This window comes from Equus przewalskii, chromosome 29 (genome assembly GCF_037783145.1).
Source record: "Equus przewalskii isolate Varuska chromosome 29, EquPr2, whole genome shotgun sequence".
NCBI classification, from domain to species: Eukaryota; Metazoa; Chordata; class Mammalia; order Perissodactyla; family Equidae; genus Equus; species Equus przewalskii.
In genome coordinates, this window is record NC_091859.1 from 21,132,006 (window position 1) to 21,145,818 (window position 13,813).

The 13,813-nt window shown below is 36.9% G+C and overlaps 2 protein-coding genes across 7 annotated transcripts in view; one reads left to right on the forward strand and one right to left on the reverse strand.

Annotated features, from left to right (window-relative positions):
* METAP2 (methionyl aminopeptidase 2) overlaps positions 1-1,331 on the forward strand; it is a 35,265-nt gene extending 33,934 nt beyond the window's left edge. For both annotated transcript variants that reach the window (XM_070600338.1, XM_070600339.1), the window contains exon 11: positions 645-1,331. In XM_070600338.1, coding sequence (XP_070456439.1) covers positions 645-897 — 253 coding nt within the window. In that variant the 3' untranslated portion in view covers positions 898-1,331. The remainder of the gene's footprint in view (positions 1-644) is intronic.
* Positions 1,332-3,464: 2,133 nt separating this feature from the next.
* Positions 3,465-13,813, reverse strand: part of USP44 (ubiquitin specific peptidase 44) — a 45,037-nt gene continuing 34,688 nt past the window's right edge. For all 5 annotated transcript variants that reach the window (XM_008536790.2, XM_070600335.1, XM_008536791.2 and 2 more), the window contains 4 exons: positions 11,554-11,749; positions 9,472-9,580; positions 6,294-6,499; positions 3,465-5,326 (listed from right to left, as the gene is read on the reverse strand). In XM_008536790.2, coding sequence (XP_008535012.2) covers positions 5,127-5,326; positions 6,294-6,499; positions 9,472-9,580; positions 11,554-11,749 — 711 coding nt within the window. In that variant the 3' untranslated portion in view covers positions 3,465-5,126. The remainder of the gene's footprint in view (positions 5,327-6,293; positions 6,500-9,471; positions 9,581-11,553; positions 11,750-13,813) is intronic.

Sequence of the window (13,813 nt, forward strand, 5' to 3'; positions counted from 1 at the left end):
TCTCTTTCCAGTTAACAGCATTTTCAAAAATGTGACAAACATCTACAGTGGTACATTCATAAATGTACAGTTCTATAGCCTAACAATAAGTTCTGTGGATTTCTATAATACAGCAAAGAAATTGGCCTGTTAAAAATTTTAATTGAAATGAAAATGATATAGGAAGTATTCTCTTCAGATCCAGTTTCCAATAATCATAATAATTTCAGAAATTATTTTTTTACTGGCATTTCTAGGGTTTTCTTCTTATTTTCCTATTGGTAAACTTTCTTTGGAGAAGATGGTTGAAGGATGAATTTACACCTACTTTTATGCGCAGGTCTTTCAGCTTGATGCACAAAAAAGTAAACTCCCACAGTAATAGTCTTGATGAGTCTGTACAGGTAATTTAACACACACAGGCACAGACATATCAACAAACATGATAAGGTAGCCTTCGGCTGGTCTCCTATTCAGCTGCCATCTATAATTAGGTATGGGCTATTATACATTCTGGCTTTTGAATGTTGAAAGAGGCAACAACAAAAGTCTTTTGAACTTCAATTACAAAGTAAAGCCATGGCTAGGGTTTGAGTTTTCCTTAATGGGGGAAATGAGTTGGTAAGTTTTTAGCCAACTATTAATCTTTGATTTTCTCCTTTTAGGCTTCCAAGAACAAAACACTTGTTAAATGTCATCAATGAAAACTTTGGCACCCTTGCCTTCTGCCGCAGATGGCTGGATCGCTTGGGAGAAAGTAAATACTTGATGGCTTTGAAGAATCTGTGTGACTTGGGCATTGTAGATCCATATCCACCATTATGTGACATTAAAGGATCATATACAGCGCAGTTTGAACATACCATACTGTTGCGTCCAACATGTAAAGAAGTTGTCAGCAGAGGAGATGACTATTAAACTTAGTCCAAAGCCACCACAACATCTTTTATTTTCTAAGCTTTGTTGGAATACATTATACCAGAATTAATTTGCAACATGTTGTCTGTTTGACAGTGGACCTATGTAATACTTTTATCCATGTTTAAAAAGGAAGGAATTTGATCAAAGGCATACCATCTAATGTAATTAACCAAGGAAAAAGCTTTCAGGACTTTCAGATGTTAACTGTTTTTCCCCTGTCTAGGAAATGCTATAAAGCTCAAATTAGTTAGAAATGACTTATACATGTTGTTTTGAACACCCAGGAGACGCTTTTCATATATTTATATTGCCATATTCTTAATTGAATGCTTTGAATGACTACATCCAGTTCTGCACCTATATCCTCTGGTATTGCTTTTTAACCTTCCTGGAATCCATTTTCTAAAAAATAAAGACATTTTCAGATCTGAGAGCTACATGTCAATGTCTGTGGTTATAATTCTGCACAGGAAATAGCCAGACTTAATGTAGGGAAATGTAGAGCCTTTTATCTGGATTGTAGACTTCTACACTGAAACTTTTCTTCTGACATAGTGGTTAAAACAAGATCTATACATGCATAAAGTGGGAGAATTTTGATAAATTAAGATACAGCCTTAGGAATATTTTGCCTTCTTTTTAGGATCATATTAGTCCTTGTCTTTCATTTTTTCCTTGACATTGGAAAGATCTAATTGAAACATGACTTAGTAGGAACATTGAAACCTTGATTCAGTAAAATCTCAATATTTAGAATCTTTGGTGGTAGTATTTATCGGGAAATGTATTTGGCTTACTCAGTAAACCAAAAGGGCATTTAAAACCACAAAAACAAAAACAGGAAAACTTCCCATATTTGGATCTTGTTCTAGTTAGAAGAGTTAAGTTGAATTATTAGGCTTTTTCATTAGTGAAGCAAATTCTCTTAACACCCTGCCTGTCGCCTGGCTGGGATTCCTAACATTCTGGGTGGTGCTTCAGCAAGAGAGGCTACAGTGACACTCACTCCAGCAGGCAAGTGCGTAAGGTGAATGGAAGATGCATGTTACATCTTGAGCTGAGCCCCACTCCCGACTCTTGATCACATTGCTCGAATTCTATGTTAAGGATTTCTTGGAGATGTTCCAACATAATTTCAAAATTGTTATGTACCAAGGTAAAGCCTTAATTTGTATATGTTTTAGCACAATCAGATTGCTTCTGGGATGCTGTTTAGTTTGTATTTTGTTTAACGTTTTCCTCATAGGAAAAAAAAACCTGACTTCTGTACTTAGATCACTTATTATACATTAAAAATCTGCTCTTTCAGCACTCAAACTATAAATGAATGTTATGGGATGAACAGTCTCGTTTTTGGCTATATGAGCCATGTTTATTATGGTGCTAATGTTCAACAGCTACCTTCAAGTAATTTCTCCATTTTCTGTGATGCTGTGCTAGTGGCAGAGCTCACTAGTTCATTGCCTGGACGTGTTAGAGGGCTTGGGCCCTCCAGCTAGCTCTTTTGGGATGTTGAGTCCATACTTTTTTGATGTGCTTCGGTGGGAGGTATGAAAGACGTATCGATTTCTAAGCCCAAGAATTTTAGAACTGACCCTATGAGAGAAGAATTTTGGAGCTCCAAGCTCCCTTCCCAGGTAACTAACTGTTGGGAGCAGTGGCATCACTTCATGCCCCTGGAATGGCTGGAAGGGATATGATCTTGTAAATAGGGAAGCTAAAGCTGTCACAAGAAAAAAATTGTACTGTTGACCTATTAGCCCTGTATCTCTTGAAATCATTTTGTCATGTTTACAATGATGTACCTTATTCGTAACCAATTATTAGTTCGATGTTTAACAATAGTGCCTTTAGTAAATTATTTTACAACCAAACATGTTGTTTTTTTTGTTAGATCAACTTAGCAGAATGTGGAAGTCCACATTGAGATGTAAAGTAAGAAATCTAAGCTTCTGTTCATTGTCTAGGTTTTAGTTTTGGTTTTTTGGGTTTTTTCTTTTTGAGGAAGATTAGCCCTGAGCTAACACCTGCTGCCAATCCTCTTTTTGCTAAGGAAGACTGGCCCTGAGCTAACATCTGTGCCCATCTTCCTCTACTTTATATGTGGGACGCCTACCACAGCATGGCTTGCCAAGCGGTGCCATGTCTGCACCTAGGATCTGAACCGGCGGACCCCAGGCCGCTGAAGCGGAACGTGCGCACTTAACAACTGTGCCACTGGGATGGCCCCTTTAGTTTTGTTATTTTAATAGACAACTTTTTTAGATCAGTTTTAGGTTTGTAGCAAATTGAGCATAAAGTACAGAATTCCCATATACCCCTTGACCTCACACACACAAGTTTTAGTTTTAAGGGATTAAAAAGTAAAGGGCTAAGTCACTTTATTTCTTTGTCACAAATTTTGAAATTGAAATAAGTACTGAAACAAGTGACTATACCATCACAAACAACATAGCTTCCAGAGTTATTTTTAAAATATCCCACTAAAATTAGGTACTGAAATGTATAGCAGTTATCCTAAGTATAAAGTAATCCTTGAAATTAAAAAAAGCTAGACTCGGGTATCTTGACCACATAAATCTTTAATGAGGTATAATTATGTTAACAGTTGAGGTAACAACTTGCATAGGTATTTAATAAATGAACAATTTTAAACCTTAGCCATTTAATACTTAAGCTGTATTTTTGGCATAAATGATTTGCCTGTTCAGTGATAAGTTCTCATTGCACTTCACAATCAGCTAGCTGCCTCAGATGACTTGTTCTTTGAAATTTAAGGAGAATTTGCTAATAGAGGTCCTTTTCAAGCTTATACTTATAGATGATCACTGGAGGGAGAACCACATTCTGCAGGATATTACCTTTCATTAAGATTTCAACCTGCAAGCAAACTTAAGAAAAAAGGGATAAATGATCTTCCAGTGGTTGCCACTGAGCTAAGATCTTGCACAGCAGATCTACAGAGGTTAGTGGATCCTCCTCCTGAATAAAATTAAGTTAGCAGCAGTAGGATTTTTAAAGAGATCTATAAGAGTCTTAGGGAAGAGCAAAGAGTATTTCATACTATATTTTTAATGCAAGTTTAGATAATTTTTAATTAAAAAAAAATGTCAGGGCCCAGTGTTTGACTAAGAGGTTCCTAGTATTCACATAATCCTGGCAAGAGTAAGTACTCTAGGCTTTATTTATTTAGAAAAATGAGATATTGAATATGTTGCCCAGTTTTCAATTTTGAACAATTATCTCTGCCCTATGCAGTTTTTTTTCTTCAAGACTTACTTTTATTCCTTTAAACTAAAAATCTCAAGATATATGGTACAAAGCTTTAAGAGATCTAATGTTAAACATATAAAATGAACTCATATCCAAGTTAAACTGTACTTGCATAATCATAACATTATTTGCTAAATTCAAATTTTTGATATGACTGCTTTATTAGAATCTGGACAAACCTGGTTGCTGCCAGACAAATCATCATTATAAGTCCCATCCATCATCGTTTTTATGACCATATTACTGAAGTCATTTAAACATACTATTTATAAAGCTGTCCTTTGTATTTGCATACAGTTTGACTATGCCAAATAAACAATTATTCAAACTTAATACAGTTTTGAAAAAATGAAGTTCTATTAACCAGAGTAATGTCTGTTCTGAGCCCTATAACACAAAGCTTCAGGGATATCAATGAGTATTACTGATGAATATCTAGGTGATACCTTGATATTTCACTTTCGAATGTAGTAGTTTTGACTCCCTTCAAGGGGCAAAAGTGATTTCAATATACAAATTTTTGTTTTGGTAAGACTATTAGTGAAGAAAGTGTCTAATTTTCTATCTAATAAGAATTTGTATAGAAAATAGCTACAAAAGATAAGAAATGTATAAAATGATGCCACCTGAACTTCTTCAGTAGAAGATTGCACAAATTCATGATCTGAGCCAATTAAGACACTAAAGTATAAAAGAGGTAACACCAGACTGAGGTAAACTCTAAAAGTACTCCCAAGTACTTGAAAAAGGTTTGGTTTCCGGCTGTCATACATAAACAAGTATTTCTGCTAACTGTCTCTAAAAAGTTTTGTTGTAGTTAGATACAAATGTATAAAAACAGTGTGCACTGATTCATAAGTAAAAAATAAAAACAATGAAGTTCAAAACTGTAAATCAGCCCTTTTAAAAAGTATATATACAGATGGAATGAAGAAAGCCCCACTGTCTTTGGATCAGCTAAAGATTTCATTAGAAGAGGGATCAGCTTCTTCACTGGGATGCTGGCTACCAGACAGGAGTTCTGGAGGCAGGAGTTTAGGACGCCCGTTCTCAGTGACTCGCTGGGTGTAAAACAAGATATAAGCCTGGGCCTTGCAGACTTCGTCCATAGTGCACATGCTTAGCTTGGAATCATTGCAGTGTACCCAAAACCCTAGAGGGGAGCACAGAAATACACCTTAATGTTTATGAAGGAACTTCAGAAATGTCTAGCATAAATTAAAAGCATTAGTTTCCGTGAGAGTTAAGCTTTTTTTCAAGGGAAAATCATCATCTAGCAAATTCATTTCTTTTAATGTGAAATAGAGCTTAGACACTATGTTGCTCTGGAATTATCTACCTTTATCCTAGAAGTAATTTGAAGTTATAGAATCTGACTGATTAGTTCCTTTAACACTATCTTCAATTCCTGGTGTAATCTTACTAGTTAATGCTTTTGCTGCTCATCATACGATAAAGCAAATAGTGTACAACCAACTCTTGGTAGCTTAGTGTTAAATTAATTGCCTTTGTGCATTATCAGGGCTTTTTGTCCACACCTCTTTTCTGTCGGGAGGGGAAGCGGGGTAAATGGTGTGAGGCGGGAGGCTCATTCTTTGTTCAATAGTAGGTAGGGAAAGGGGAATAAAACATGAAACCTAAATCCAATCACTTTTGCTACCTATGAAGACTGTCCTAGAAGGGTCCATGGAGGCAGTAAGTGAAAGTGAGTTTTATATGTTAAAATCTGAACTTAAAGTTTGTTCCAAGTATCTGTGATCCCACAGTTCACTAGATGCTCTCTTCTTTAACATAAAAATTAACTGAATTAAACCAGTAAACAGAGGACCTGCTCCTGGAAATGTGCCTTTAAGAAAAGATAGCACTCTTTCTGACTTTTGAGACCATCTTTATTATCCTATCGTATCCCTACAGCCCTTAAAAGTCAAAACTACCGCAATCCCACGAAAAAAATCTCCCTTTTCTGCACAAACACTCAACAGTACTACAGAAGCATTCTTCTTGAAAGAAAACAAGAGGTCAAGTGGCTCTGCTTAAGATGACTTAGTGGCCAAATCGCTAAAGCCTGAACTCTAGCTTCCAAGTCTAATCCAAGATCAAACACTAGCTCCCATCTCTACCTCCTTCAGAGTTGTAGCAGTAGGCAGTGTAGTGTCCTGAGCCGAATCCTTTCCCATGGTGCATTACCACAGCAGATAAGTCATAGATAAAGCATTCTGGGCTGAGGGATTTCAGGGAGTCCCTGCAGCAATAGGGCTCCATGTTTAAGATTTCTTCAAAGCCAACATGAACGCCAATCTTCTCTCGGTTGTTACGTCCTGACCACCTGTGAACAAACCGGGCTAAAATCATCAACAAGATCAAGGGAAAGTAACCATGTTCTACAGTTCAGACAGTCATAATAATAGAAGGCCCCAGAGAGTGCAGAACACAAAGTATCATATATAAAACAAATAATGTACATACAAAATCCTTCCAATGCTAAAGTTGGCTATAAATGGAGGAATTTAGTCTTATTTACCAAACAGGTCTGGTCAGGTTTTAACATAAATATTTGCCTTCGGTAGTTAGATGATAATATAGCAAGAAAATTAACTTTTGTGGCATAGGACATTTTCCCCCTTGTAACAGCTAAATTTAAGGGTTTTTAATTCTTTATTGTCTTGTCACACCATGAGGAGGGAATTTATTCTTGGGAGACATAATCTGGACTTTTCTTGGCCAGGTATGGAGAAAAAGCAGAACAAAACAGGCCACCTCTGATTCCTCGGAACACTTCAGAGCTCTTCAGACTAAAAAAATAGGAACTCTGACCCTTCCCTGTGTAGGTCAGCTGTCTTAGTGACAGAGTAAGTGTAAGTCCCTGACTTAGTGACAGAACTCAAATAACGCTCCTGTACTGTCATTTTCTCAGTCTATTGGTCATGCTTCCCAGTATTGGATCAAAGCATGGCAAGCAGTGTTTTTACCATACATAGAGTATGAGCTGGTGCTGTGGGGCAAAAATAATGCAATATGCGGTAGTTCTTTCAAGAGATGATAATCCAGTTTGGGGTGGTGTGGAGCAGAGACAAAAGACAGACATGGAAGAAAATATAATACTATTAGAGTACTAAACCATGAGGGTAAGAAAAACAACAGCAGGTAGAGAAGGGAGAAAGGAATATACACAGGTTTTATGAAGGAAAAAAATAAACATGAAAATGCTTATTAATACGATGTAAAATGGTATGGAACTAAAGGTGAGACTTGCAAATTATATCACCTGCTGGACGAGAAGTCATATCCCAATCCTCCATAAACGTATAAACTACAACACTGTATCCAAAATTCACAGTGGTTTACCTCTGAGGAGAGGGGAAGGGACGAGGCCTGGGAGGCACACAGGCGCTTCAAAGGCATTAGAAATGTCCCATCTCTTATGCTTCTTCAAAGGCTCCTGTGTCCCTCCCCAGTCCCATTCTCGCTTTTATCTTTTATATATTTTATACACAGGCAAACACAATGGTACTTTCTGAGTAGACGAAGAGAGAGCAGAAAGAGAAATGTGGTGGTAAGTCACGTCTCTGAATCAGAAATAAATATGGCATGAAGGGTCAAAAATATTTTGGGCAGAAGATGGAAGGGAACAGAGTCAAACAGGTTTAAATTAAAGAGAGCTTCAAATGCCAGAGTAAAGTAGCAATTAGGAAGAAAAGGATGTTCTTCAACAGTTTATAGTAGCGAACTAAGTAACAAAAATTTAAGTCCTTCCAATTCTAGCTTTACAGAATCTCTCCTATGTTCTCACCTCTCCAGGCTTACCCGGCCCTGGAATACAGTATTAACCTCCTAACTCATCTTCCCGTTTTTTCATTCCACTTGATTCTATATACAATGGCAGGTCTCACCTGACTTTTCACTAAACACCCTTCCCTGTTCCTTCCTCCATACCCATTCATGCACTTAATAAATATTTTGGGGCATCTCCTACGTGTGGAGCTTGGTTCTGGGCCTTGGGGTACAGGAATGAAAAAGACAAGATCCTTGTCATTACTGAGCTTCTGCTCCACTGGCAGGGGGAGAGAAATAAGGAAACTACTAAGGGCACAAAGTGTTTGTCGTCGTTAAGCAAAAACAGGGTAATGTGCTACTGAGGGTTAGCTGGCGCTAGTTTTAAACAGGATGGTCAGGGAAGTCCTCGCTAAAGAAACGACACATGAACTGAGACTTGAGTGATATGAAGCCACCTACGCCATTAGAGAGGCCTCAGGAACGTTTAGGCTCCGCTACCCCCCTCCTCCGTCTCTGATAAATCATGGTGTGACAGTTTGTGACACTCAGTATTTCTCTTCACCTTTACTTCTGTGCATGCCTGACTAATCTTGAGAGAAGGCTCTCACTCTGTATTCCCCAAAGAATACAGAACATCATCTTGCATTAAAAAGCACTTACGTGATTATTTGCTGACTGTTTAACAGCTTCAATAAATAACTGAAATCCCTGACAAGCTACCAGTGATTATCTCTGGGGAACGGGACTGAGGAAAGAGGCACTTGCGCTTTGGGCTTTTACTTTGCCTTCTGTATTGTCTGAATTCTTTATAAACATGAATTCCTTTAATTATTAAAAAACAACAACAACAACTAAACCAGCAACAATGAATATGTATGAGAAACATGGTCTCAATGGTTTTCAAATCATAGCCCATCAAGTAACCTCTCATTCCTTAAGAGAACAACAAGCTGTAAGGGAACATGGTAATTGCAGGGGATGAAACCATGGGCTGTGATTAACCAAAAGCCTTGCCAACTAATTCACTTGACTAAATACATTTCTGAAGACTAGTTGTTTTTGGTTTTGTTTTTTAACTGCTTTGAATTGAACTGCTATACCTTTGTTCAAATATTTTCCCAGGATAAAGCAATTGGGTCAAATACTCTCAAGTTACAGATTAAATTAAAAAATTGTATACCTAAAATATGCTGAATATTAAACACTATAAGCAGAAACGCACCAGGAGAATCACATCACCCAGCAGACCAAAACATGAGGGGTCTGCGGGTCAGCAGCGCCTTCTGCGAGGGAAGCTAATCAGGAGGTGAGTTATTGAATACGCCGTCCCCTGGTCGAGGCTACAGACAGAATTTTTTTTTTCTTAAAAAAAAAGTAGATGTAAGTCATCTACTAGCCAAGTATATAGTATTAAAATTTAATTCATCATGTGTATTAAGTTTCGAAGCACTTTAAGCACAAGGAATGATCAAGTTAGAAGTGGATGCTGGTAGGCACTGGTGATACTATGATATGACTACTAACCTGAATCGTTTGAGATGTAGTCTGAGCACCTGAGGCAGGTGGCAAATCATAAGCTGCTTTTGGGCTTCTGTGAGGACAACTGGTTTTGAGGAAAACCTTCTACGCTTTGCTGTGATATCAAAGACAGAATGAGAATCAAATTTAAGGAGAGAAGAAGAGCTGAGTAAACTAAAATAATTCAGAGGTGTATTATCAATTAAACATCTACTGTGTTACAGGCATTGTACTGTGCTCGAGATAAAGAAATGACCTTGCCCTCAAGGAACTTACAATTACACAAAAAAGAAAACTTAGGAGCTAGTCAACATAGACATAAACAAATAGGTACATGATTTAATATAATCCTGCAAATAAACAACAGAATGATAATGCTGTAATATTTGAAAATGGATTTGGCTATGCCAATTAATAGGAAAAGTTAAAACTCTCCCTAAACATACTTTAATATACTCTTCCCAAATTCTTAATTAAAAAAGTTACACGTTCAGTTCATTTATTGAGGCTAATCAGCATCCCCAGGGGCATGGGTCCTCATTGCCCAGAACACCCCTCTCCAGCGATCCATCCCAGCCCTGGCCAAGGCCTGAGAAAGCAGACCTTACTAGCTCTGCATCTGAGGCCTCCCTCAGTGTCTTGCTTTTGCTAATTTAGCACCAGATCTTAAAAAGTGGAACTTTGGATTCTTTTTGTTGTCCCCTCTGCTTCCCTGGAGGTCCACCTATGGTCTGTGTCCTGCAGCTTCTGGCTGGGCCACTGGCTACCAAAGTTTGCTCCTGATGTCCAGGAGCTGTCCTTCAACTTGTACACCAGCTCCGACTTCAGCCATAGTAGCAGCTGCTTCTCATGTAGGAGGTGGGATCAGTGCATCATGAGGCTGTCCTCTAAGCCGTCTCCACTTGCCACCAGAAGCCTTTCCTCCAGGTCTCTGCCTGTAAGATCCAGGTTACCTGGCTGCTGCTGAATGTCCTGGACCTACCTTTGGATTGTCTCTCAGAATATATGGTCCAAGTCTAGCTGGATAAGGGATGTCAACTCCTTGACTTACATTTGCCTTTGTGTAATTTCTTATAACAGAGTTCATATTAGTACTCAGAAAACAATGTTAATTTAAGTCATTCTAGAAAACCATCATGTGATATGACATTTCTTCAATGCTGGAACATCCAACATTTCTTTTATATTACCTTAGAAGTTTAGTATCTAAAGCCCTAAAATCATTTTTTTCAGACATGGAAATTAGGGCAAATACCTGGAAATATTTAGTATAAACACTAAAATGCCATGTACACATTGATAGAGGAGATAGAGATACCAGATAAAGACACGCAGATCTGACGTGGTTTTACACACCATTTCCCTGGAGGAGGATGCTGCTCTGTAACTGAAATGGCTGATTCATCTCCCAGTGTTGGGTTCCTGTGCTCACCTCTATTAGCGAGCCTATCAGAGTGGATCTTAATTGTCTGTTTCCTCCATTAGGTATGTGAGTACCTTGAAAGTGTCTTACCTCTATCCATAGCAACAAGAACAATGATGAATATAGAAGAGATAGTCAGTAGATAGTTTTTGAATCTTTGTTTTCATGAAGCCAATCTCCACAGCAGCAGTCCAACTATATATTATTTCCTATTATACAGGTATGTATACAGACACATACACATATACACACACACACACACACACACACACACGTGTTATCTATATATCAGTGTTTTGATACAAGCAAAACGATTCATAAAGCCAACATTTCATTCAGTACTAAGTAACATACTTTGCTTTTACTATTCCCTTTTGCTACTTTATTCTGCCTAATGTATTAAAATTTAAATTTCTTATTTTATGAATCCTTTCTCTCCACAATTGACTATAGGATGAAAAATATTTTTAATGTCATCAATAAAGCAAAATAAACACAAAGTTCAAAAATGCCAATTATAAAGTAGAATAGCCTAGTTTCTTTCGATGAATTCTCAAGGTTTCTTTCCATAACGGCTACATAAGAAATTTCTTCCAGCTTCCTCTCATTTGTGGGTCTCTTTGCTAATCTTAGAAAAGCAGAGAGAATATACAGTCTCTACTTACAGTTACACTGGTCGCATATGTAGATTTTTCCTTCTAAAGCTTCAGTTTCTGTGAATTTGGCCAACATTTCAGTCACCAGACATGGCTGGGCAGCAGTATCTTTTCCACTGTACTGGTATCTTTCTGGAAATTCCAGTGACAAGTCCCAGAAAGGTTCTATGGTATTTGATTTGTTGTCACACGCCAGACATGTAACCTGCAAATAAAAATTTTAGTTTCTCAGATTACAATCCTTCTGTCAAATCCTTTCTGTCAAAGCATTTACTCCTTTCACTAGAGGTCATTGCCTGGAAATAAGCTTTTCTTCTGAAAACGCACCACCAGAATTCTGAATAATCTGCTTTATATTATTTTCAGGAATTTTCTATTATAATTAATTTTCCTTCCAAAGGACTGTCATTAATTACACATTTGTGGGCTTTTAACTACTAGGCATTCAAAAAACTCCAAGTCAAATCTGAATTTAGGTAAAAAACCAAACTGAGGACCCATTTAATAAGATATACAATGCGTGTGTGTGTGTCTATATGATATATATTTATATGCATTTAATTTAATGTGTTTAGACTTGAGGTTCTTTGCCATTTTTCCTTGCTCATTTTTCACTGATTTTTCTCTCCCCAAATCTCTATAAACTCTTAACCATAATACAAATAAATTACTATTAGTCTATTTTTATAGACAATATATTAATATATACAGATTTTAAAGCCCTACCAACTGATAACTTCAAAAGACAATACATATAACATAAATAATGATGTCATATCCCACTTAAAGTTAACATCACTACCTTAAGATCCTCATCAAAATACAGGAACCACAAAGAATACGGGAGAGTTCTAACAACTTACATAGGAAATTGGGTAACCGGAAAGGGAAAGAATAATAACTTCAGGGAAGCATTCAGCAGATTTAATGCCAACAGACACTGCACATAACTGAAGCCAGACCCTTAAGATCTAATAATCCACACATGATGTGAAATATTACTAAGCTCTTTCACACACGCTACATTCCTAGAACAGGTAACCAAATAAAGAAACCAGTTCTAATGCAGATTTTAGATTTAACAAGTTGACACAGAAGAAAAAAGAATACTCGTGGCATTTAGTCTGGGGACTCTCTAGGGCCAGGGTCTTACCTTTGGGAATAGTTTCTTTAAAAAAAAGCCATTCCACCAACCAACCATCCAAATCTCCTGAAATGGCCAGTTTCCTAAGAGTTTATTACATGTTCAAAGGGAAGAGAGCAAAAAGCTGACATAATTTTTATTAATTTCAAAATTCATCCATAAAGGAAAAAACAAGCACATAGCCACTGTCACACTATTTGAAATATAAAATGGTAACTTTCTGTAAAGAAATTTGTAACCAAGTATATACCCTCTGACAAAGTAATTCTCCTTCTACGACTCTCTCTTAAGGAAATCACTGGAAAAAATGTATTACGTGATCAGAACATTATAATAACGGAAAAACTGGAGCTACTTTACAAGTTGACAATAGGAGAATGGATAAAGAAATTGTGGCATATGCAGATGATGGACATTGAAACGGTGTGAAAAGAATGATTAAATATTTTAATGACTATGAAAAATCTTTATGTTGTTAAGTGAAAAAATTTAAAAAGCAGGTAAATTCAACATGACCACACATTTAAGGGAAAAGAAAAAGTATAAAATGTGCAGAAGAAAAAAAAATTGGAAGGAAATATACCAAAATAGTAGTCTTTTGTGTGCGTTGTGGGGTTATGGGATTAGAGGATGATTTTTCTTTTCTGCATAGATTTACTGTATCATATAGGTTTTCTACAACTATATATTACTTTTATTTATATAGCGTATTTTAAACATCTGCATAAAAAGTCAGAAATGACAGAGAAGGATGGTGGAAAAGTAAAACGGCACGTAATACAAGAAACACAAACTCTTAGTTGCTAATTAGCACAATGTAGAATCTTTACATTTCTAAAACATTAAGTGAAACTTCAAAGATATTCCCTAAGAAGAATTACATTTCAAATATTTAAACCACATTCCAAAAAAGTATGCTATAAAAACAAGAGATGATATCATTGCCATGAAAGGTGAACTGAGGAACAGAGGCAGGTGTGCAGGCGTGAGGAAATGACCTAAGTGACCAATTGCCTAAGCTTAAAAAGAAAAAAATTTTTTTAATGCTCTGTGCTCTGGAAAAGTAGAGAGCCTTATGTCTAGTAATAGTCTACCAACAAGTCCACTCATTATAGAGAACCGTTA